At 37.0% G+C, this 27,516-nt stretch overlaps 1 protein-coding gene across 2 annotated transcripts in view; it reads right to left on the bottom strand.

The window, feature by feature from the left end:
* AP3B1 (adaptor related protein complex 3 subunit beta 1) overlaps positions 1–27,516 on the bottom strand; it is a 239,032-nt gene that overhangs the window by 10,451 nt on the left and 201,065 nt on the right. The window contains exons 23-27 of one of the 2 annotated variants that reach the window (XR_008792195.1): positions 22,826–23,057; positions 18,452–18,536; positions 7,819–7,916; positions 5,673–5,709; positions 1,726–1,864 (exon numbers count right to left, since the gene is read on the bottom strand). Coding sequence is in view for 1 of the 2 variants with exons in the window: in XM_056112560.1 (XP_055968535.1) it covers positions 1,726–1,864; positions 7,819–7,916; positions 18,452–18,536; positions 22,826–23,057 (554 nt within the window). In the remaining variant the exon portion in view is untranslated. The remainder of the gene's footprint in view (positions 1–1,725; positions 1,865–5,672; positions 5,710–7,818; positions 7,917–18,451; positions 18,537–22,825; positions 23,058–27,516) is intronic. The other variant, XM_056112560.1, reaches the window with a different exon arrangement.

The following is a 27,516-nucleotide window of genomic DNA, read 5'->3' as shown; positions in this document are numbered from 1 at the left end:
TCAGGACCTCAGTCACGCTCAGGGACTCTTCTGTGGTGCCGGGGGGTCTAACCTTGGTCAGATACATGCAAGACAAGTGTCCTATTTGGTGTACTATCTCTTTAATCCGTAAAAGAACATCTTAAAATAGGACTGAAATACTGCTGTATATAGATGTCTCGGGTAAAATTTCCTAAGCCAAAAATTACAGTTGATATATGAAATCTTGGTTTTAGTAATTTCAGTAATTCAAAGGACCCATACACAAAGCAGAATTGCTTCTGTTCAGAGAAAATCCCTCAGAAAAGTGTAAAGAAGTGTTTTAAGCAGAAACAAAACAAAGTGGCAAAACTCCGAACCAAAATGTTCTCAGTGGAAAAGGCTTATTTGTTTCCTTCCCAACTGAACAACATTAACTGGTAGATAAGCTGCATTTGCATGCTGATACATTATAATGATCTATCCATTTGATTATTTTTTCACCACCTATGTGAGACAGATAGGGCTTGTCATAAATTAAGAAATGGAAGCATCAGACTTCTTGAGCAACTTATTTAAGAATCTTCCTCAAACCCCCCAAAAGTACGCATCAGCCTGGTTTCTGAATGGGCATGTACTAGATAGAGTTAGGCAGCTTTGGGAAATAGAAGATTAAGATTTGTGCTGGACACTTCTGATGTCATGTCTAATGTTCCTCTATAGGGAGCAAAGGATTTCACTTCATCTTCTTTCTTTTTCTTACTGCTCTTATATAAACAAAGAGTTTAAAGCTCAACTTGCCTAGTACCACAAAGCCCAGTAATGGCAGAGCTGAGTCTATGCTCAAATGGTCTGAAGCATATTTTGTATGCGGCTTCTCTTGTCTCTGCATTTTTAAAAAATGATTCTTAAAGATCTGAAAGCATACCTCTTGATTTTAATTTTATTTTCAGTACATATTTAATGGCAGAAGTACATCAGGAAAGGATTTACAATAAACTCCTTAAATCTCACAAGTGACTAAGTAATGACTATGTATTTGTTTAAGGACTAATTAGTTTTTATATTTCTATTTCCAGCATTCATAAGAACAGAGAGAAGGCAAACATACTAATCATCTTTTCTGCTGTCTTTAAAGATAATGACTTGGAGCTCATGCTTCAGATGCTGGGTGGTAAAGATATTCCTGGTCAAAGAAACAGAAGCTGCATTTAGCTCTATGTTGGCTGTCTAGCAGCATCTTATTAAGCAACCTTAGGGAACGGTTGTCAAAAGGACATCTGTATACAATGCCCAAATTTCCCTCCTGTCGAGTGAAAAAGTCTAAGACCACTGCTTTATAAAACAGTTCTTACTGGAAATTCATTCAGTCTGATGAAATAAAATAAATTCTCAATCATAGCTTATACACGGTATCTTTAAAAATCACTAAGCTATTATAAAATGTTGGTACATTACCTGCATCTTTCAGCAAAGTCCATATCGATATACTAAAGTTTATGAAATAGAGAAGAGGACATTAATCCAAACCAATCAATCAAGTGTATAATCATTAGGGAATAATGGGGAAGGGAGAGTGCGTGTAGGTTTATATCTATCTATTTATCTATATGTATACACATCTATATACCCAGATATATACACATATATACACATACAAACATATACATCTACACGTGTGTATCTGTGATTGCTTTCAAGAAAAATGCTGAACTGAAATTATTCACTTAAACAAATAAGTGCCACATCATATGCTGGAGAACATACCTGTGAATATTATCTTGGCCAGAAGGAACTACACCTACATTGGCAACATTTACAACTTTCTGAAGGATCACAGAGGATGTGAAATTCTGTGGCGCAGCAATAATCACTGTAGAAGTTTCATTCATTCCTAAAAGCATTCCTGTAAGAGCAAAAGAAAGCTTCTTTATACTTTATCTATGAAGATTACATGAAAACAATTTAAATTGCAGAGCCAAAACTATTTTGTTCAAGAAAATACCTCAATATTCATTGTGTAGCAAGATGTATAAAATTCAGTCAACTATCATTCTTAATAAACATTATTTAAATAACATAGGATAAAATGTCTGAAGTACAACATAAAATTTCAACTTTAGTTCCTTTTAAAATATACTCAATTCATAATATATAAAATATTTCTTTTTAAAAAGTATATACAGATATTTTATATTTTATGTACCTATATAAAGTTATATATGTAAATATTTAATACATAAACATTTAACTTTTATATGCATATATATGTACACATATATAAATATATGTATATATTTTTTTGTCTGTTTCAAGATCTTTCTTCTCACTGCTGTTTGAGAATAAATCTAAGTGATTCTGGAATAACAGCATTACCTAATGAATGGGCTCAATATGAGGGGTCCAAGTATCTTAACGATGACTGAAAGCCACAAAACAGTCAAGTGATTTTAAAAAAGCTGTATGTTTCTAAACGAGGTGATGATATTTGCCTAATGAAAGCAACCACTGTTCCAAAAACAGCAACCAAAATTATAAAGCAAAACTTTTGAAAAGAAAAGGGAAAATGCGAGTAGGGAATCTTAAATCTCAGAGTCATTTCAAATAATATTTAGGAAAGAAACTAAGTAAAGTACAATCATAATTAAATCCTACACAGAGTTAATGTAAGGATCTGCCATTAACACGAAGTCCCATGTAAAAGTGTTTAATGAACAATTTCAGCACTATGCCAAGCTCTTGAAACAAAATAAAAAATTTAGTAACCTGGTTATAAAATTACAACAAAATAATTACAATAGATGTTAGGATCTGTGATACAAATGGACTCATATGGCATTTACTAAAATTATAATCTTTGGGGTATATGGCATCTATAAAATAGCTTTAAAAATGTTCAAAAGATGATTTTTATTTGGTCAAAGAACCTTGCATCTTCAGGGTTATATATTTAATTTAATTATTTACTGCAATTTCAAATGGAAAAAAAATCCCTATGATGAGCAGTATAAAGACACTAAACACTGCCTGGTAAAAAGACTTATCTAGCTTCTAACAAAGACCAGTTTTGACTAACCACTTTCAAACTCTGGGACGCTCTGTTCTGTCTTAGACTGTTTAACTTCAATATAAGGCAAAAGCTTTAAAAACGAAACAAGCAGTCAAACACTGCTTTTAAGTAAAGCACAGCGGCTGCTGACATGACACTGCTGAGAGATGTGTGTACTCATTTAGGGTTTAAACCTTCTCCATTAAGCGCTATTGAAGAGCAACTGCTGAATAAATGAATGCAACTATGTTTATGTTAAAAGCCTGTTTCCCCGCAGCATGTAATTAAAGGAAATGTTGTACAAAGCCAGTACTTTTGTCAAGCTCCTGTAAATGGAAAGATGGATAGCACTCAGAGAAGTGAATGCATTGCTTCATATTTAACCTTAACATTCTTGTCATTAATGGTTTGTCTAACTTGGTCTATAAAAGACAAGGTACTGCTCCATTGAAGTAAAATTAAAAAAATCAACTAAACCATGCTTTTCAGAACAGAAGATTCATTATCGTCAGCTAATGTATTGGCATAAAGCAAAGTAACATCCTATCAAGTAAGGCACACATTCAATCTGCCTTTCCAATCCCCCCCCTTTATTTTTAACTCATGCTGTTTTATTGTTATAGGCAATTTGTACCACTCAGCATGACAGTGTAAACTGAATCAAGATTAATTTACATGCAAAAGAACACTTAGGAGAGCAGCATGGTAAGCAAATGTATTGTCTCGATTGCTGAGGTGGAAAAAGAACCTGGAAAGAAAAAAAGGTGCTCTAATTAAGGGGCATCAAATATGATTGCTTGTGGTAGTTAAGGGCCAGAAAATAGTAAATGTCCGACCATTTAAAGAATTAGCATCTTGCTAGCTAGGTACCCATAAGGTGGATGCATAAATCATAATAAAATTAAATAAACATTCTAGGTTTCTTAAACCAGAGATTTCTCTAAATTAAAATATATCAGGTATTCTCAAATTAACGAGAAAGAAAAATATGCCAAGGTATCATTAAAAGTTTCGCCTATGAAAACAGATTTTAAATACGTTATAACTTGCTACACAAAATAAAGGTAAAGTTACTGGGAAAATCTTTTTAAATTGTCAGACTACAGAATTTTGTTGCTTCATTAGGATTAATCTAAATTTTGGTGAGGCAGAGGCCAGTACTTAATTTAGGTTAATCAAGTGTAATTAACTGCTAAAATGTAAACCAAATAATATGAGAAAATAAAATTGAAAAATTTCCCTAAGTCTTACATTTGTAATCATTTCATTCATAAGAAAAAAATGAATAAGAGGAGACACTTTGGTATAAGCAATTGGGTTAAGTCTCTTACTTAATTAAAACTGTCTCTGGGAACCAAATTAAAAATTTTTTTTAAGTAAGAGAGATCATACAGTACGGCAATCACCCCACAGCTAGGTCATTAACTACCTTTGCAAGGCTCAAAACCCATAGCAATGAAAAAAATCAGGCATCTGGTTAATACTCACAGTCTGAATGCTATTAATAATTTCAACATAAGGATAAATTAGTCTTTTGTTTAGCACTTTGACTACCAACTTTATAAACATGCATGTGTAGTCTTGGAACCTTAAATGTAACAATTGAGAAGTGATGGGTCAAACTATATATATAGGAAATGAAGTATTTTCTTTAAAAATATTAATCTAATATGTATATTAGACATATTCTTATTTAATGTTGTATATACATCTTAATTCTGTACAGCTTACGTATGAAAATAGAACCCAAATTCTTTATTTTTCTTATAATGTTTCTGCTAAATCCTAATATATTTAATGCACTCCTTGAGTCTTAAAAATGAATGCCCTATGAAATGAGATGCTAAGTATATAAATTCATCTAATTTAAAGTAAAAAAAAAGATAGGTTAGAGTTATCATATAATGTCACACATAAATTTACTGGCCTCTTATGTGCCAGAAGTTTGTATTGATAAAATAAGAGGAAACTGATTTTTTTTTATTCTGATTTAGGACTTTCAGTTAGTGAGTCATTTCTAGGTAACTTTGGTGAAATGAACTAAGCTATTCCTAGGGCAGTATAACAAATACATGTGTAAAGTTGAGAATTGAGACCTTTATTACCAATCCAGTTGAAATCTCTAACTAAAAAGAAGCCAGTGAAAAGACTCTCTAGACCTGCGGTAAATTTGCTAGCATCAAGTCCCCTATCAAAGACTGAATTCGGGAAGACAGAAAGAATGATACAGAAATGCCAAGAGACTTGCAGGGATTTACAAATACTTCATATAAACAAATTTTCAAATAGCTTTATTCAGAGTAGCCTTTCTGCTCTATTACACATAGCAAACAGCTGCCAGATTTATTCAGACAAATAATCAACAACCATAGAAGTAAAATGGCAGAAGAAAAAGGAATTTTGGCAACAACTCCGCAGAGAACCACAGCTGCTCTCCAAGCGCACCTCGCGGTTCTGTGTGACTGGTCAGGGAAAAACCCCCCAGTTTCACAGAGCACAAAACCCTGATCGAAATATCAAGGATTCTAAAGCAGAGCTGAGTGAGAGAAAGAACCTACAATAACCTGCTGCTTTAGCTATCCCTCTGCTGCTCTTTTCAAAAAAGAAATATCCCCTTAGCAGTGGATGTGCTGAAGCCTTATTCAGTCACTAGTGTACCACTCACCTTGGCTTGCTGAGCAGGTGTAAGGCAGAGAGGAAGGCTTTAGCCAGCAAAGGGTAAGAATAGCAAATGTAAGAATCAATTCAATTTGTCATTAGAAAAATAAAATCACAAAGACGATTTTTTAAAAACCCCTTTAGCAATAGTCAACTTCCAAGGAAAGCAAATGCAAATGCAAATAAAAATTCAGCCCCTGATTTGTTTTTTTGGCCACTTGGAGATGTTCAGGGGTCACTTCTGTCTCTGCACTCAGGAATTACTCCTGCAGGTACATGGGGGACCATATGGGACTGAACCCAGGTCAGCAGCGTGCAAGGCAAGTGCCCTTCCCACTGTATTTTATCTCCAGCCCCCAGTCCCCAATTTTTTTAATCACTTAAAAGGTAAGCACAAGAATGAATGATTACCACTGACATAGTCACATGAGGTGTTCTTTGTGGAATCTTCTACAACTACACTTTTTTTAAAAAAAATTTTTATTAGTGACAAACCAAGAGGTACAGTTGTAGACTTACAAATTTTTGTGCCTGGGTTTCAATTATACAATGATTAAGTACCCATCCCTCTACCAGTGCCCATTTTCTACCACCACGGATCCCAGTATCCCTCCCACTCCCCGCCCCATCCCACCCTGCCTCTGTGGCAGGGCATTCCCTTTTGTTCTCTCTCTCTCCTTTTGGGTGCTGTGGTTTGCAAAAGAGGCACTGAGTGGCAATCATGTTTGATCTATAGTTTACTTTCAGCATGCTTCTCCCATCCTGGGAAGATCCTCCCAATACCCTTTATTTGGTGCTCCCTTCTCTATCTGAGCTGCCTTTTCCCCTAGCATGTGTGACTGGCCTCCAAACCATGGAGTAAACCACCTGGTACTTATCTTGGCTATTCTTGGGTGTTTACAACTACACTTTCTGACACGGTGGCTTGCAAAAGATTGTTTTTAAATAAACAAAAACAAAACAAAAACCAAACCTTTGGCACTACCATGATGTGCGCACAAAACATGCCCTTCACCGCAGGTGTGCCATTGGTGTGTGCTTAAGATTTCAATGCTGGATGATGGCATGTGACCTCAAGAGGAAGGTTAGATCACCACCCGTTAGAAAAAAGAATCTGCCTAGTTTAACATAAACTTTACAAACGTTGCTTACCATGTTATTCAAATGTATCCCAGCACTATTAAATGTTAACTTAAAAACAGCAAAATCAGATAAAACCATTCCCCTTATTTACATAAAAAATATCTTTTGGGGCGTTAGGGGCATATGGGGAGGCTTCCCAAACACTACTCAAGAGACTGGGGTTTACTCCTAGTAATATCTGACCATCTCAGCCCAAGAGTTGAATGGTTCCAGTCCTGTGTGCTGAGGGTCCATACGGGCAACTCTGGCAGTGCTCAGAGTTTTGGGTTTTTACACGCAGAGCTGAAGGTTGGGGACATATGATGTTGGGGTCTGAATTTTGGTTCTCTCACATGCAAAGCAAGCACACTTCGTCTCTAAGCAAGCTCCTTAGTTCCAGGAAAAAATACTTTTTTTATTAGAAGGCATGCTTGGTTTAAGTGCAAGCACATAACAGTACTACTTTCAATGTGCTGGAAATCTTTTTCAGGTGCATATTTAAAATGGTTCAGCTCTGATTGAGGCTGATAACATGGCATTTCTGTAACACGGAATTAGGCCAAAAGAAATGGAGGCGTTTTAATGCTATAAATTAGGACTTACTTTGAAGGGTAGGGAATGCTAATGTGTTCAAGGAAAAATACATTAGTAGGACTGTTTTATGATGAAAGAAAATATAGAAACATAACATTTATAGTGGTAGGTTAGGTAAGTCCCAAATTCCTGGTGTTTTCACTGAATCAAAATACATGAGTACATTGTTAGGTTGACAAACCCTAACTCCCAGAATTGAAAAGTTGATTAAAGATCAATTTACTATTTTAAGGACATTAAGCAATTTTCAGGTACACCAGGAATGCAGACCAACATATACTCTTAAGATATTTTATAAAAGCAACGCATTAGCAAAAATTGGAAAATCATGCACTGACATGTGTTAATGGCTATGTACATATGGTAATTTATTTTAGAAACTAGCCAGAAGAAAGAATTGGGTTGACAATTTCTAGTAAGTTGTAATAATCTCTCACCTTGCTCCTTCTTAAAATCTTTCTCTGACATGGCCACAGGTAACAGCAGTTCTCCAACAGGTGGCTGAATATTAACACTGAAGCTGTCATCCTTGGTACTGAGGAAAAAAAAATCACAAGTCAAAGCTGACTAAATTTTCTTAATGCAATAAAGTTAAATGTAATTAAAGCATGTGCTAGCATATAAAGTATAAGACTATCTAGGCTTAAATATTATAATTTAAAAAGGCTTGAAATTTTTCTCAACATTAATGCAGAGAAACACATTTGCTATCTCAACTGGAAAATGTATTTTTTTAAACAAAAAACATGCAGTTATGGTAAGCACACATTTACATATTTCTTTAGAAAATGGATGAGCAACAAGCAAGCATCCACTGCTTCCAGAAGAACTCATGCAGCTTATTGAGTTGAAAGCCATATACAATATATACAGTAGGTCTGTACAGCAGGGCCAATGGATGGTGGTTGTGGGAAGTCAGTAGTATTTTATCTTTATTTTGTATGCTTACGGTATAGAAAATGAGGTATGTTAGTCTTAAGTAGGTAAGATCCATGTCTTAAAAATACTAGGTGTTCATCTAAAAATTTTTGTTATAGTTTGTGTAACATGCTTACAATAGTAATTAGACCTTTTCCATCATCAAAGTACCCAAGACTTTCCACTACTGTTGTTACGTCGCTTTCAGCCTTTCTTTAGGTTTTTCTGGGGGTGGGCAGTGCTCAGGGCTTACTCCTGACTCTGCATTCAGGAATCACTTCTGGTGGGGTCCAGGGGACCATATGAAGTGCCAAGGACTGAACCTGGGTCGGCCATATGCAAGGCAAGTGCCCTACCTTACTGTTGTATTATCACTCCAGCCCATATACTGGTTTTTACTTTTTTGTTATTGTTGCTTAAATTTTAGTTGAATTCTTTATTTTTACTTTTGACTTTTAAAAATTAAGTCACTGTGAATTACAAAGTTACAAAGATATTTATGTATTTATTTTTATTTAAATTTATTTATTGAATCACCGTGAGAAAAGTTACAAAGCTTTCAGGTTTAAGTCTCGGTCATACAATGATCAAACACCCCTCCCCTCACCAGTGATTATTTTTCACCACCAAGAACCCCAATGTACGCCCCCACCCCTCCCGATGCCTGTGAGGCAGATTATTTCTACTTAACTCTCTCTCTCTACTTTGAATACATTATTTCGACAAAAGACGCACCATTATTGTTTGGAATTTCCCCCCAACAATCAGCTGAAAAGGCATTGTGAAATAATTTGTTTCTATTGCTGGTTTTGAAAACCATATGATGTTGCACGGCCGATTTTGGATTTCTGATATTTTATTAATTAAATATGGAGGGATTTCTGCCAAGAGCTGGATAATTACCAGATTGGTTTCTGTGCGTCTGGTGCCGTGACCGTGCCAGAGAGCCGCTCGTGGGGGGCAACTCATGGTCTAGTTGGGTGTGAAGGATGAGCTGGTTTCGCCCCCCTTCCCATGAGGATGCAGTTGCCCCACCACCGCTGGCTCATACCAATAAGCTCTGAGGTGGCGGTCACTGTGCTGCCAGGGGCGGGGGGGGGGGAGGCAGAAGAGACAGACACCCTTTCCTGTCCGGGGGGCATGGCACCGGAGTTTAATGCACAGTCCATTCACATTTCTGCTGTAAGCTGCTGGGCTCTGGATTAGGTCCATGTCCCTCTGGTGCCATGGATATTTATGACAGAGTTTCAAGTGCACAACGTTGCAACACCAACCCGTTCACCAGAGTCTACTATATATATATATATATATAAAATGATCATATATGTGTCAATAAAAGTTATTCTTCAAACTTTCAAATCATGATGTTTCCAGCAGTGTTTTTCATTCACATTATTGATTAGTATGTGATAAAAAGTTATTATTTCAAATAAAGAATTTAGGAAAGGCAAGTCTGTACTTTAATCAGATGAAAAAGCAATACTTGAAATCCTTCATTTAATTTAAATTTCAAATTATTCTCTGTAAAATTTTCACCAAGATAGTGAAAAAAAATTTGTAAAGTCATGTGCTTAGAGTTAGATTGACAAGTCTTATCAGAAATGAGTTTGGCTACAAACTGAATAGAAGATCCAACTATTTCTTGAGAAATGGACATTTATCATTTAACATACACATTTCTTATACTAGTGATGGCTGATTCAGAGACTTAAAAATGCTGTTAGACATTATCAAAATGGCAATATAATCCAAAGCATTATAGAGATTCAATGTGATCCCTATAAGGGTACCCATGACATTCTTCAAAGAAATTGATCAAACACTCCTGAAATTCGTATGGAACAAGCCCCTATGAATAGCTAAAGCAATTCTCAGGAAAAAAAAATGGGGGGGGGGCGCATCACTTTCCCCAACTTCAAACTGTACAACAAAGTGGTAATAATTAAAACAGCATGGTATTGGAACAAAAACAGACCCGCAGACCAGTGGAAAAGGATTGAACATTTTTACACATACCCTCAAAGATACGAACATAAATTTTGATAAGGGAGCAAGAGATGCTAAATAGAGCAAGGAAAGTCTCTTTAACAAATGCTGCTGACAGAACTGGACAGCTACATGCAAAAAAATGGGCTTGACCTCTACCTAACACCATGTATAAAAATCAGATCAAAATGGATTAAACACCTCAAAATAAGACCAGAATCTATAAGACACACTGAAAAAATGATCAGCAAAACCCTCCACAACACTGAAGCTAAAGGTATCTACAAGGATAAGAATACAAAGACAAGTCTACAGAATGGGAAAGGATATTCACCTAATACCCCTCCGATGGGCTGGAGTGATAGCACAGCAGTAGGGCAATTCCTCTGCCCCTCCTGGAGAGCCCAGCAAGCTACTGAGAGTATCTTGCCCACAGGGCAAATCCTGGCAAGCTACCCGTGATGTATTTGATATGCCAAACACAATAACAACAAGTCTCACAATGGAGACGTTACTGTGCCTGCTTGAGCAAATTGACGAACGACAGGAGGACAGTGCAGTGCAGTGCTACTCCTCCGAGAAGAGGTTAATATCAAGGATATACAAGGCACTGGTCGAAATCTACATGGAGAAAACATCCAATCCCATCAGAAAATGCGGTAATGAAATGAACAGAAACTTTCTCAAAGAAACCCGAATGGCCAACACGTCTTCATCACTTCATCACTTCATTACTGAATGCTCTTCATCACTAGGGAGATGCAGATCAAAACAACTATGAGATATCATCTCACACCACAGCAACTGGCACACATGTGAAAGAACAAAAACAACCGGCGTTGGTGTGGATGTGAGGAGAAAGGAACTCTCCTTCACCGCTGGTGGGAATGCCCACTAGTCCAGCCTTTTTGGAATACAATATGGACGTTTCTCAAAAAACTAGAAATGGAGCTCTCATTTGGCCCAGCAATACCACTTTTTTCCCTCTGGGAATATATTTCAAAGATGCAAAAAGGTACAGTAGAAATGACATCTGCACTTGTATGTTTATGGCAGCACTATTTACAATAGCCAGAATCTGTAAAAAACCCAAGTGCCTGAGAACAGATGACTGGTTAAAGAAACCTTGGTATATCTACACAATGGAATACTATGCAGCTGTTAGAAAAAAATAAAAGCACAAAATTTGTATATAAGTGGATCAACATGGAGAGTATCATGCTAAATGAAGCGAGTCAGAAAGAGAAGGACAGATGTAGAATACTACACTCATTTGTGGAATATAAAGTAACATAATAGGAGACTAACACCTAAACACAGTAGAAATAAAGGTTCAGGAGGATTGCCACATGGCTTGGAAGCTGATTTCACATGCTGGGGGAAAAGGTAGCTGGGATGGAGAAATGAGCACTAAGTAAATGACGGTTGGAGGGATCGCTCAGAATAGTAGATGTGTACTGAAAGTAGACTATGGACCTAACATGATGGCCGCTTGATACCTGTATTGCAAACTATGACACCCAAAAGGAAGAGAGAGTAAGAGGGAAGGAATGTGCCTGCCACAGAGGCAGTGGGTGGGAAGGGGTGGCATTGGGGGGAGGGGGGAGGGATACTAGAAACACTGGTGGTGGAGAAATGGGCACTGGTGGAGAGATGGGTACTTGAACATTGTCTGACTGGAATGCAATCATGAAAGTTTGTAAGTCTGTAACTGCATCTCAACGGTGATTCATTAAAATAAAAAAAGTGCTGTTAGAGGCCCACATTTCTCTCTCATGCTACCATTTCAAATGTGCTGCTTTCATCCTCATGGCTGTTGGAGCTGCTACATCTGGGGGAACGCTTTTATATTCTATTGAAGAAGAAGAATGGTGATGAGAGAGTGAAAAATGAAAAAAATCTATTCCTTTTCTTTTTTAAAATGAGGATAGCAAAATTTCCCTTAAAGTTCCTCCAAATGACCTCTACTTCTATAGATAAACTGGATCTCAAGGAGGGTGGGAAACGGGGTATATGGGTAAGAGAAATCAAACATTAGGTTGAAACATCTCACTGACTGGAGGGAAAGGGACAAATAACATGAAAAAAGAAAAAAAATAACTTTTTTTTTTCTTTTTGGGTCTTACCCGGCGATGCACAGGGGTTACTCCTGGCTCATGCACTTAGGAATTAGTCCTGGCGTTCTCAGGGAGTACCATATGGGATGACCATATGGGATGCTGGAAATTGAACCCGGGTCAGCAAGGCAGACACCCTACCCACTGTGCTATCGCTCCAGCACCCCCCCTCAAATATCAACTTTTTTCCCCCTCTAGCTATTATGTATTGTTACTATGTAGGCTGCCCTATCTTTGTGTTTTGTTTGGAATTGTCAACATATAGTGTTTCCAAACTAACAAATTTGGTTTAGATATTCAACAAACATTTTCTGGAAACAAAACTGATCATAGGAATTATACAATAACGTGGGGATTTCAGACACGTGAGACTGGACCTTGAAGCTGGCAAGTACTGTGGCAGAGAAAAAGAGTTCAATTGTGTTTATATTCAATTATGGTAAATGCTCTGTTAGAAGCAAGTAGAAAGCATCACAGTCCCAGGAACAGGGATCAATTCACTGGAATGAGGTGAAGGTAAATTTGTTTCCAAGAGCAGGGAGAGAGTGTTCCTATGTATTCCGGGAATGGGAAGTTGAGAAAGCCAGATTAATCAGGAGTCTAATTTAATCATCGAGGCAAGGTTTTTTTAAGCGCTGATGTACTTTAGTTAATCCTTTGAGTGATCTTCAAAGGAAGCTTTTCTTACCCCAATTAACTGATGAGAAGCTGTACATATTTATATGCATGTCATATAATATGCATTTATAGTACATTTTTACCTATATAAATAAAACCACACTATATAATGATGCTTCCTAGAGTGGGCAGAATTGAGAATGAGGAACCAAAGCAAGGGTATAGTTAGTAGGGCGCTTGTCTTGAATGTGGCTGAACCAGGTTCAATCCCTGGCACCACACATAGTCCCCTGACCCCACCAGGAATGATCCCTGAATACAGAACCAGAAGAAAGTCCTGAACACAGGTAGGTATGGCCTCCCAAAACAGAATAAAACAAAAAAACCCCCCAAAACAACAAAAACAGAGAATGGGGAAGACAAAGGTATTTCATAGCTCAAGGGCAGGTCTGGCAACACTTGGTAGGAAATTACTTTGAACCTTCTAATATGAACAACTGGGGAGGATGACAATATATTCCCTAAGAAAAGTTTTGGAAGGTAAGCAAAATGATTTGACTTTAATCATATTACATTTTTGAGTGGGCTGGAGTGATAGCACAGCGGTAGGGCGTTTGCATTACAAGTGGCTGGCTCGGCCAACCCAGGCTCGATTCCTCTGCCCCTCTCGAAGAACCCCCGCAAGCTACCTGTGACGTATTTGATATGCCAAACACAGTAACAACAAGTACCACAATAGAGACGTTACTGGGCCCGTGTGAGCAAATTGATGAACAATGGAAGACAGTGTTACAGTGCTACATTTTTGAGTATGACTGACATGCCAAAGAATGGATATTTAGCAGGTAATTTGGAATACAAATGAAGAACCAGGAAAAAGATCAAGGCAGTATTATATGATTTGGGGAGTCACTAAAATGGTACAGTAAAGAGCCTTACAAGCAAGAAAGGCGATCAAGAAGAAAAGAGGCTATTTCAACCTGGGGCAGACCTGCATCTTACCTGCAATAAGAAGAGAAGACTGGGCAAGAGTGCTCAGGGAGAGAAGCAAGTAAAGGGGCGAGAGAGAGTATGCAGTGGCTAAGGCACTTGCCCTGCACATGGCTGACCTGGATTTAATCCCTGGCACCCCTTGTGGTCCTCTGAGCTCAACTGGAGTGATCCGTAAACTCAGAGCTAGGAGAAAGCCCTGAGCACCGCTGGGTATAGCATCCAAACCAGGAGGTAAATAAAAGGCTGAGGAGGAAAAAGACAAGGAAGGGGCAAGAATCAAGGTGAACTGATAGAGCAAGGTCTCAGAGATGCTTAAACGAGGATCCAGGACAGGATTTACAGCACTAGATCCTTCTGAATGGAACCACCCTTGATGCAGCTGCGGTCTTCTTTCTTTTTTGTTTTTTGAGTCAAACCTGGCAATGCTGGGGATGCAACCTGGGGTTCCAGCCTGCTGTGCTATCTCCTCCACCCCTACAGTAAAAGTAAAGTAAAGTAAAGGCCCTCCCGTTGATCATCGATTTGCTCGAGTGGGCCCAGTAACGTCTCCACTGGAGACTTTGTTGTTACTGTGTTTGGCATATCGAATACGTCATGGGGAGCTTGCCGGGCTCTCCGAGAGGGGCGGAGGAATCGAACTTGGGTCGGCCATGTTGGCTGCGTGCAAGGCAAACGCCCTACCGCTGTGCTGTCGCTCCACCCCTACAGTAGTAAAGCAAAAGTGATTAACACAGCCAAGAATTGTGGGTAGAACCCCTGAGGGATGAGTCTATGGTTGATGTCATAAAAAACTAAGCCACACTAATAAATATGTAAAGGTGGGGCTCGGTGGGCTGAGAGCATGCTGAACAGCAAGGTCCTCTGAGCCCTAATTAAAGTGACATTGCACAAAGGGCCAGGAGTAGCCTCTGACCACTGTCTGATGTGGGACCTTCCCCAAATCTACACAGAAAGTGAGTTGGGCATAAAACTATGTTACTAATGGAAGTATACACTTAAAAAAAAAAGGCTTGGAAACCACTGGGTGAAATTATAGGTACTTTGGCCAGAGAGATAGTATAGTGGGTAGGGTGCTTGCTTTGCACATGGCTCACCCAGGTTTGATTCCTGGCATCCCCAAGCTCTGAGAGGAGTAATTCCTGAGAGCGGAGACGGGAGTGACCACTGAACATCATTGGGTGTGGCCCCAGACCTCCTCAATAAAATAAATTGTATGTACTAAACTATCTTTATTCATGTTTTTCGTTTGTTAAGAGATGAAATGGTCTGTCTTCCAAATACGGAAACCACATATTTTAAAGGTATACAGGATGATGCCCAGGAAGAAAAGTAAAAGCGCAGATAAAGAAGGAAGGGAAATTTGCCTTTTAGGGAAACCATAGGAGTCCCTGCAAGAAGCAGCGGGTTTCAGCATGCAGAGGATAAAGGGAACAAGACCTTAGTGATGCGAAAATGTCCCCTTACCAAATGGCACAGAGCACAGACACGTACTTAGAACTGTGTCTGTAACAACTGTAACTTTGATATGTGCTTATCAGTAGTTTTATTATGGGTCTTTGTTCTCCTGCAGAGCTGACTGGAGTGTGGAGTTTCTGCAGTGGATGAGGCATCACTGGTTCTGTGTACCCATAAGCCGGGAGGCAGGGACACCTAACACTACTTCTCCACCAATAACAGGATGCCCTGACCCTAGTGGTAAGCACTTTTGAAAATATTTCTTCTCTTGGTTTGAACTTCATTTCGTCTCATCTCTGACTGCCCTTGTCTTTTCCCCACACACTTTAGGCAAGTAAGTTCACAATGCAATTTGGAGGCTTCTGATGAAGATGAAATTTGCATATTGCCTGCTTCTAGGGGTAAGGCTGGGAAACTGGGGGCCGGGAGTAACTCTTTAATTCCCTTCTGAAGGTCTATCTGTCTACCCTAATTTTTCTATTCATCTGTTCACTGTGTGTTTGATATTCTGCCAGATTTGCTCTTACCATGGTAGTAGTTTTCTCCCGTGAGTGTTCTGCTCTGTAGGTTTTATTTTCTCTGTTATTCTTTATCTGCTCCCATTTGCTTTCTAACTGCCAATAATTCTTCACAATTTCTAGTCAGCTAATGGCATTCTTTCCCCCCTCCCTGTGGTCATTCTCTGTCAAATCAAGTACTTTCTAACATTTTAATGGATTTTGAGCAAAAAAGAGGGGTGGATGCTAGTGCTAAGCTCTCTGATCTGAACCAAACTGTTTTATACTAATTAATAAACTGAAATCTGCTGATAACAGTATGAACAGGACTTGTTCTTGCATTACATTCACTTTTATCACACTCTCCACCTCATGTTCCACTTTATTTTTTAGGCAGATACGTTCATATTACCCACATTTCCAACAATCTCAAATTAACTGAGGACTTAATTTGAAGATCATTTAAAATGCAAAGTAAAAAAGAGACGACACTCACTAAATAGGCACATATATATATATATATATATATATACAGTCCTAGCTATATTTACATATCATCTAGCTATAATGATATAGGATTAATCGAGAGGCTAAAGGAGAAAGGTTCTCATGCTTGTTCCTTTGAATACACAAAAATATACCTGGACTGCGAATATGCCATTTTTTTTAGCATTTTCTAATGATTATCAATATGCTCTTATTACCCATAATTTTATGTATTGATTTATATCATGTATTTTGAGGCAAAAACATTCAACATCAGCCATTCTTGCTTCCCCCCCTTTTATTGACCTACCAAAACTAATACGGCACATCACTAAGCAAAAAGTGCTATTTACTATGCAAAAGGTGTAGCCAGTGATTGGCATATAAGACCAATTGATCTACCCATTACCACTATCTCACTACCCCCACTAGCACTACTATGAAGCTATTGATTTAAACACTGTCGATCGGTTTCCATTTTCTGATTTTGGGCAGGCCAATTAAGAAAGTGAGTAATTGTGATTACACTGCTTCAGGATCAATTACATTTGATGTAAGACAAAGTGTTCTTTTTGGAACACACAAAAAATAATTTCTGATCTAGGATTCTTAATAAAATCCAAAATAACTTACACCTCGCATATACCAAACATACATTAGAGTAAATAATGCTTATAATAGCAAAGGTTAATTTTCTATGTATTCATTTATTATGAAGCATTTTCCTCAAATATGTTTAATGGAAAAATTATGAAAAACTTGTTTAAACATACTCCCCAACCAAAAAAAAAAACCCTTATTACTACACATTTACCCTTTATGGGGTTATTATTAAAACAAAATTATAAATCCTGTCCAATACCCTACTGAAGAAATCTTTGCAATAAAAACATATTAAAAATTAACCCATCTCCTTGTTAGAAATACAAAAGCCTCTTTATATAAATAGATAAAAAACCATCTATTTTATGTTCTTAATTTTGTCTAACTTGGTGCATTAACTCTGTCATTGGATTCACATTGTCAAAATCATTAAAATGAATATACCTCTGATACTGGAGGCAAATCTATTTAAGTGATGTTACTCATAGTCTTGTGCTCAGTAATATTGATCTGTGTTGTTTGTCTAATAGAAAAATAATAAACAATTACTAGACAATGTTGGGAAAAGTAATCAGTTTTTATATATCACTAATATAGCAGACCTCCCAAAACATAAAGGCGATGATCTGCATAAAATCAATGCGTTATGCTACACTGCTTATATTCATCACTGCAGGGTCTCTGAAATAAATGGTACAATATCAGGCCAGAATTACTGGTAAACTGAAAGGTATAAGGAAATAGAAAGGCTCACTATATTTAACCTATAAATTTATTGTAAGATGTCTATTTCCTGAACTTGTAGACTTTTATCATAATAAATTGTCATAACCTAGCTACAAATTATTTAAATTAAATATCTCAATAATTTTGGACTAGGAACGAATCAACTTTAAAAGAAGAAATCATATCCAATGACAGAATAGTGAATTCAAGAATAATTCTAAAGATGCATTACTAGTTGGCTAACAGTTTCATCAGAAAATATAGAAAACATTATATAAAACAGTGGCAATGACAAAATACAACTCCAGAAAACTTTATGAACAGTATTCACAAAAACCCCCAGTAAATTATAGTAAAAAAAATAGATTTAAGTTTTTATTTCTCCTAAATTTTTCACCACTATAATAGATTTAATTAAAAGAATTATTCAGCAGTTGCTTCTTATTTTAGCCAACAAACTACGAATTTCAACCACACATAATAGATTTTAATGTGTAAGAAATACTAAAAATATTAACCTGCACAATGGTTCCATGGCAGTCAAAACACTGACAAAGAAAAGCAAGTTTCTTTAAAGGCTTTGTCTCTTCACAGACAAATGTTGGTGAAGGTTCAGTTTTTGCTTGACTGTCCTTTGTCAGTATTATAAAATACAGAACTAGCAAACTTACCACAACTGGAAACTGGCAGTCTGAGTGGAATCACAAAAGTCAATACCCATTGAAACAGTAATGGATCCCTCAGGCTCAAGAGATTCTAGGAAATAAGATAATTTAGACATAAAACATGGAGGATGTGAAGAAGTGGCAAACTAAATAGTAAATACATAGGTAACATTTGTAGGTTTCTTGGTCAGTTTAATTTGTTGGTTGAAACAGCCACATTAAATGATGGCTACAAGAACAACTCCAAACTAAGAATATTCAAGTTGGAAAATAATTTTACTATTCCGCATCTGTTTTACGACCGATTATTACATAATATAATTTTATTATTCTGCATCTTTCCTACAACATTATTGCAAATCTGTATATTTCAATGAACATACTGTTTGGGAAACATACCTGAGAAAGTTCCTATTTATACCATTGTCTTTGTAGATAAGAGGTGGGAAAGGGGTGAATGTGTTTGCAACAACTATAATGGACTTGGGCTGCTTCAAAGAAGTGATATAGCTAAAGTAACTATTTACCATAGATATAACAATAAAAATTTAAATACTGTTTCAAATCTACACTGAAAAAAATTTCAAAATGCGAATTAAATGGAGCTGGAGTAAGAATTTAAATTGTACTCAGAAATTAACCAAGCCAAATGGTATTATAGGAACTAAAATTGTAAGTCTAATTATATTACTCAAAGAATTACTGAAAGATAATCTAGTAGTTGATTAGATTATCTTGCAAAGCAAATAATAAAAGAATGTTTTATAGATTTGAAATTTCTGAAGCTTCATCTATCAACTAACCAAGTATGCTAAATAACTATGAATAAATGATACTGGTGTTTTTCAATTGACAATGATAAACCTTGAAAATGAAAAATTTTATTCTGCATATGATTCCAAAGTCTAGCTGTATGTTATGACAATGGGGTCATCCACATATTTTGTATAAATATTTATGTGTATATTATAGATTTAAATAGGAATTATCTACTTTTGATTTCTACTTTGCTCAGGTTTCAATATAAGCATACTATAGTCGTAACAAACAAAAGCTGTATCTTCAGCTACATTCTGCTATATTTTATTATATAGAATATATATTCTGCTATATTCTATTATCTTCAGCTACCATATTTTATTAGAAGTTATTGTGTATTAGCACTAAAATCTAATAGTTTGTTTATTCTTAGGCTTGCTGCTAAGTAGTATTTTTGTCACCTAACGCGAATCATGATAGAGATGACGATACAGATGAGACAAAAGGATAATCCAGTAAGCTTAATACATTTGCCAGAATGCTACTCAAGTAACTTGCTGCCTAAACCTTAGGCAAAAGGGCATAAGTGTAAAGTAATGATACAGTTATTGCATTTTTCCTAAAGTTACACAACATCAGCTTATAGCTCTGGTAGGCATTCACGATTTAGGTCTCTCTCTATCCCATATCCCTGTATTTCAACTGACAACATCTCAAGATGCCCTGCCAGTAACACTTTGACACAGTTTGGTACCATATTCAGTATTACAATAACTAAATGCTTAACTGTGAGCCTCACACATGATAATTCTGAAGGACAGTTTATGATCAATGGCTTCTTTATTATATGAATGCTTAGAGAACAAAGTAATCAGCATTTGAATTTTTATTTTTATAATATTTTATTCCTAGTAAATGGGGAAAGTTTATTCAACCTGATATCTGTACTTAGATACTGCTTCTGGATCTCCACTATATGCATGAGATGTTGATATGAAAATGGCTGAAAAACACAGGCTCTATTACACACCAAAAACAATGATAAGTAAAACCATAAAGGATGCCAACTACTTAAGATGTAGTAGATGTATTTTGACTATTTTATAGCAACTAGTGACATCTTAGCTGACTTCAAACTTGCCAATTGTTAACATAACACTGTGGAGCATCTAACGTTATTCTTTGTGTGTGCATGTGAAAAATCAAATATTCTTGGCCTCAGTAGGGTAATGGCATATTTTCCCCTTTATTTTAAATGGCCACTATTCTTCCAAGGAATTCATTCAGTTTCATGCTGAAGGGCAAAATTTAGAAAAAGACAATGCATATTACAGACACAGAAGATGAATAATAAAAAACAATTGATAAAATGCTACTGATCTCTTTGACAATACATATACATCTATGAAAGAAATATCTTACTCCCACAGTTTCATGAAAATACAGTATTGGTTCTCTATTGCATTAAAATGTTTCGGCAGGACTAGTTAAAACATACCATATTCTGTAACAGCACTCTAATGTATGTACTGATAAAAGACTAGGTAATAGTACATACAAATATATTTTATCTTGAGGGTATTCAATAAATGATAAAAATGATAAATGAAACGTTAGTCACAAAAATGTACCTAAGGACAGAAGGAAAAGTCTATTACTGGTACTGAGGCAATAGAATACTTTGATATTTTATTCCCATGTTAAGGCTATACCATGAAATTTATTATATTTATTTCTTCTATTCTACATAGGCCAACAAAAGGTCAACTCATCAACTCATTATGCCAGCTCAAAGAAACGTTAATACTGTTCTACTGTTTTAACCTTTGGGTAACATTTTCAACCTTCAGACAATTCATATATCAGCTTCCTGACACTTCTTAAACTAAACTAATTTTTTAACTAGGTAAAAAGGCTGAATTTCATATTTCAAGCAATAAAAAATACAATTTCGAATATTCCATAATTCCTCAGCAATACATTAATTTCACAAAATAAGTAAAGTTCATTATACTCTATATTTTTTAGTTGCCAAATTATTTTTAAAAGGTCTGCTAAATGGGTTGTGAAATCAATTTAAATATACATTGGTCGCTCATAAAAGTCCAGACCATTTCCTCTATTAGGAATTGTTCTGCTTTTTACAAACAATTGTGGGGATCATACTTGGCAGTATTTGGAAGCCACCAGGATGAAGTCCAGCAGTGCTCAGGAGGTTTAGGGGGTGCCAGGAATTGAACCCGAGGCCTTGACATGTCAAGTCTACCACCTGAGTCTCATCCCTGGCCCCCGCTCAAAAAATATAAGATAAAGAATAACTTCCTTCACTGAGCGACTTAAGAAGACTATCAGACATGATTCAGCTATGTTAAAGAGCTCAGGTGAAGGCAAAGAAAAACAAAAGAGTTATATAAATAATGAGTAAAGAAGATGCAGTCTCCAAATTTGAGTTCCTCCAATTTTACTCACCTAAAGTACCATAAAAGGAACTGTCAACATTTCAAGGGATTTTAATGACAGAAATCTTGGATTACTTTTAATTGAGGTTTTGGCTAAAGCTTTTCCAAATTGCTCTCAGGCCTGTCTCTAGGTACATAAAACAAGGAATAGAGAGAGATTCTAAATACTGCACTATCTTAGACTCAAGTGAGACAACTCTGATACCTCACTTTTCAGATGTATGTTTTTGGTAAATTGTTTTTGAAAAATGTTAGTGGGGACCTTTTGGCTAGCGAGACAATGAAGAAACAAGCACTCTGCCAACAGAGAGCTGCTGGGCATCACCATGCTTGCTGCTGCGGGAATAAAGTCCCAGCACTGTGCTTTATGCGAGGAAAGGTCAGTTTTCTCAAAAAGATTTTTCACAAAGACACAATGTGACTTGCAAAGAGTGGCAGTAGATTAAAAATCACAATGTGAGCACTCTGGTGATCGGTGTTGTGGTTGGAATGATATATGCACGAAAAATATAATTAATGGTACTGTGAATCTCAGCACTTCAATAAAAATGGCAAAAAAATAAATCAAGTACAATCAAAGTGTGTTTAAATAGCAGTGATAATAGGCTCCGGATGATTCCATGTACTATGCAAAAGAGAAAAGCACCTTGGCTGCAGAAACAGTACAGGGGAACGGCACTTGTGGCAGCCTGCATGAAGGGTCCCCCGGCACTGCCAGTAGTGGCCCATGAGCCCAGAGGTCTGTGTGTCCCCCAGACCTCCCCCTCCCCAAATCGATTCTCACTCTCAGTCATCCCTTCCCCTTTACTTTTCAATTTCTGGAGTAAGAAAGGAACTAAGGGGACTGGAGCTATGGGGTGTCTTACACAGAAAAAAAGTCACAGCAAAGTCACGCAGGGGTTACGTTGACAAGGAAGAGGAATAAGGGGAGATGAGGTAGATGTGCTGAGTGCAGGCAGTTTTGAGTCTCCAGACTCATACTTTCAACAGTACTTGCTTTTCTATTTTGAGTACCTGACTCACTAACAGCAATGTACTTGTTTTGTCGGATCAATTCAGCATAAAAGGAAAAAAATTGTCACATGTAATATGTATTCTACCTTACTTTTAAAATGCACACATTTAATAATGAATAAAGTTGTTAATGTAAGTGGATATTTACCTATTGGCTCAAAAACATGCATCTGCATGCCTGTAGGGAGTCTTTTATCCCCTATGCGGATATTTTCTATCTTCCGATCAGAGGTATTGTTTAATGTGATTTGAACGGAGACCATCTTATCACCGAAGATGCAAGGTTGTCTCGGAAAGAAATAATGGGCAGCTAGTCCTTTTCCACTCATTCGATGAAGGAGCGCATGTGTTTTCGTTGGCACAAAGACTGGTGTACTGACCTATAGAAAAAGAAAAACATTGAGTTAGTGAATGTAGTTACAAATTTCTTAGAAAATATGCAAAAATTGATGACATTTAACTTCCATTTTCCTTGCTGTTCTCTGTAAACTACAGTAATAAGCAGGAGGATATCATACACAAAAACATTAAGTCAGAAATTATATTAAAAAAGTAAAGTAAAGCCTTTCAAGGGGGCAAGTGAGATATCAGAGCAAATAAGGCACTTGACTTACAGACAGCAAATCTAGGGTTCATCTCCAGCACCCCATTTGGACCCAAGAGCCCGCCAGGAATGATCCCTGAGCAGAGAGGCAGGAGTAGGCTCTGAGCACATTTGTGTATGGCCCTAAAAACCTTCAAAATAGTTTTCTATACTTTGAAAGCATCTATAAGGTTTTGACAAAATACAACTGAGAGAATTTAATTTTACAAATGTCACTGTCACTGTCCTCCTGTTGTTCATCGATTTGCTCGAGCAGGCCCAGTAACGTCTCCATTGTGACAATTGTTACTGTGTTTGGCATATCGAATACCAGGGGAGCTTGCCAGGCTTTGCCATGCGGGCGAGATACTCTCGGTAGCTTGCCAGGCTTTCCGAGAGGTGTGGAGGAATCGAACTAGGGTCAGCCATGTTGGCTACTTGCAAGGCAAACGCCCTACCCGCTGTGCTATCGCTCCAGCCCAAGTTTATAAATATATAATTTATTTAGAATTTAGCAACTTTTTGATTATAGGTTTCTACTGTATCTTAATATACTGCTATTTTTTTTTAAATGCCTTTCTTGGCTTTCCTGCCACAGACTACTATCATCTGTTGATAATCACGTCTCATACCTTCATTTCCAGTCTTGACTCCATTCATGGTTTTCACCTTGAATATCTTTCACCATAAACTAAAGACCATGATGTGTTTTAGGTGTTTTTTTTTTCTGTACCCATTGACTAAAAGAGCATTCTGATTAAGAGATCTGATAACTACTCTCACTTCCATTTTTTTCTAGACCTTTCAATTTTTTAATGTGATGTATACTGACTCTGCATTTTACTACTTTTCTCCCAAAACTTCACTGTCAACATATAATTTACAATTTAACCTTTTCTCTACAAAGACAAATATTCTAATTATTTATATACTTCGAAACATCTGGAGGCTTGAATTTGAACTGTTAAACCAGCATCACATTGACCTCAAAACCCATAGTAAGGACGAAATAAATGGCCAATAGATCAGAATTCACTCAAAGCTGAACTTGGTCCACAGAGCTTTGCTTATGGGCAGGAGTTGTGGGGTAGAAGAGAGGGACACTTGGGACCTTGGTGGAGGGAATTGGGTACTCTGGTGGTGGGCGTGGTGTTGAAATGTGAGATATATGAAACAACAATTAACAGCATTATAAATCACTACACCTTAACAAAGAAAAAAAACTGCACTTACTGTTTTATTTCTTATAGCGCTACAAAGTGACTTAATTATTTGGCAAAACAAGGCTTCACTTATCCTTTTATTCTTCCCACCAACATTTTCTTGGCCAATCCTTTTGATTGTTCCACATCAGTTTAGAATTTTTTAGTTCAATTACCCCTCATCCCCAACCTCGAATGGATTCAGAGGCAGCAGAGTAAATGAAAAAATGCAGCCCATCTAAAATGATGTGGGGACTGTCTTTTCATTAAAGTCAGAGTACTACTGCATGTGGCTTGACCTGACACGGGCCATCTTTTTTTTTTTTTTAAAAAAATCAATTTGTAATTAAATAGGTCTAATCGAGATTTTTTCCCTAGTAAGTGTGCTCACCCAAACTAGGTTATTCATTGTAATTGTGAGAACATACACAAACCTAGTAAGCAAGTTTACTAGACCACTGACTATTGTAGTAAAATATGAATAATTGCAAATTCATTAATAAAATCTAAATTAATATTGTGCATCCAAAATTAGAAGCAATATTTTCTGCTCTTCATTAAAATACTGTATTCCACTACCAGGAACTTTACTAATGTGGGCTGAGGTCGGGGGATGTGTGGCAACGTTTAAGGGAAAAATATTAATGATGGGGCTGGGAGATAAAAAAGCAATTCCTGGCATCATAAGGTCCTCCAATCATTTCAGAAGCAGCCCTGGGTATCCCCAGCATTGCCAGGATGGCCCGGGCATCCCACTGTTCTGCAAGGGGCCAAGCAACATCGCAACCGTAGGTACTGCATCAAACCAATGACCTGGCTCAGGAATTATTGGTGGGATCCCTGGACTTCCTAGAATTGCTTGGGAAGACTGCCCCATCCTACCTCTCCATCTCCACTCCCCCCCAAATCTGACTGTTTAAAGAGCAACTGGCTAGAGCATTCTATTTGAGTCTTACTGTGATAAAGGCAGTTCAGCATTTTAAGTTTTCAAAGTCCTTTCAGTTCTAACCTTAGGTTCTTTTTTTGTATAAAAAAAAATTAGGTTCTTTCCTAAGCTCTTTTATTTGCATTTTTGAGTTCTTTTTATTTTACAAATTCTGGGGAAACTGGCAAAATCTTTGCACATTAGTAAACAGACACAGTGGGTATCAGGAAATGGTCAAATAGGCAAAGAACAAGCGTGTGGGTGTGTTTATACAAGATACACACATAACTATATTTACAGATTTACACTCAGTAAAATACTTCTCACCACAAATTCCCACACCATTACCATGATGACAACATGATGACAACATGATGAGAGGTACCTTAAACTGACTATACTTTTCAGCATCTTATATTTCGTCAATTTGATAAGTCCATTGGAGACAGAAACCAAATCTTTTTCCTAGAGGCAGTTTCAGTATATAACTTAACACATTCTGATATTGCTAGCATTACCCATCTGAAAACTTATGCAAGTCTGGACTACATACAATATGGGGCAGGGAAGTTAAAGGCTGCAGAGGCAAGTGCAGAGTAGCATGGAAAAGAAGCCAGGGGTTAGGCCAGCGAGCAGTCAGGAGCTCACACTCTAAACTCACAGTGCTTAGGTCTGCCTGTAGCTGTTTAAGAGCTATCAGCCTGTCTTGGATGACTTATTGATTCTCTTTCAATCTAATCCTGGGACACGTGGTCCAAACATTTGTTGCTTTCTACCTTGTCTTAAAATTCTTCCCCTTTAATGTAATAGTTTAAAAACTGCTTAGGGATGGGCAAAGAAAAACAGCTGAATTCTTTGGGGTTTTTTTCCCACACTCAATCAAGATCGTGAAGTGCCCTCTAATGAATTCAACATCTACAGAAATCAGTCCTCAAAGTTTACCTGTGGTAACACACAAAGGTCTGTTTCTTCCTGTTTTAGAAAGAGCATAATAAATAACATCAAAACCAGTACTTTGTGGTGATCATATATGTATACTTGTTAAAATTATAGAGACGGTTTAAGTGAAATCTGATTGCTTGTTAAGAAAAAAACCTTCCCCCCAACTTCATATAAGACATACTAATTAGCACCCAAAATTTTTCTCAGCTAAAGCTTATGGACATAGCTATGTAATATATGACTTATTAGAAAGAAGAAATTCTAAAGTTTAATGTTATTTAAAACAGTTTACTATTATTATAAATAAATGTTGTAAGTGGAAATTTTAATTAATAATGCCAATCTCTGTCAGTACCTAGGAGGAGTGTTTTGAATGCTAAGGATTAGGCCAACCTCTCCCAATCTTCTAAATTACATAGGTAACATTAATTCAATAAAACCAGTAGGTTCCACAAATCCTTCCACAATGTTCACATGTAATACAATAAATCCTGGCAGAACAGCAAGGGTTCAGTGGTTAGCATATCAGCTTTGAGACCTATATTACAGAAACGTGTGTATGCTCTATGGCTATTTATATTCAACCACTGTAGAGTTTATTTAATGACTTCACATTTCACATAACAGTATTTTATATAAAAAAACAACAACGGAATAATCTATCTGGTAATTATAATTAGTCAAAGATTTAGGCTGCAAAAATTAGAGAAAGTTAAAAAAAAAGGCAAATACTGAACAGTTTCGAATAAAACAGATCATTTCAAGACCAGAGCAACTGTGAAGGGGGGCAGGGTGTTTGTCCTACACACAGCCGACCTGGGTTCGATCTCCAGCAGTCCATGTTCCCAAGCCTGCCAGGACAGATGTCTGAGCACAGAGCTAGGAGCAAGTCCTGAGTACCACTGGGTGTGGCCCCCAAACAGAAAAAAAAACCTGCCCCCCCTCAACCAACACAACACCCAGTAGTTCATTTTATGCAGGGGATGAAAAACTACAGTCCATTACCAAATATGGCCTATGGCCTAGCTAGTGTCTTTAAAGTTTCACTGGAACAAAGTCACATTAACATTTTTCCATATTGTTAATGGCTGCCTTTTTGTTTTGCAGAGATAAAGCTGAGCACTTGGAATTTGTAATGTATTTACTATTTGGATTCTTTACAGAAAAATGTATACTAACTCCTAACG

This window comes from Sorex fumeus, unplaced genomic scaffold (assembly GCF_029834395.1).
Source record: "Sorex fumeus unplaced genomic scaffold, SorFum_2.1 ptg000018l, whole genome shotgun sequence".
Taxonomy (NCBI): Eukaryota; Metazoa; Chordata; class Mammalia; order Eulipotyphla; family Soricidae; genus Sorex; species Sorex fumeus.
The sequence above is the reverse complement of the archived record's forward strand: the minus strand, read 5'-3'. Positions and strand labels throughout refer to the sequence as shown.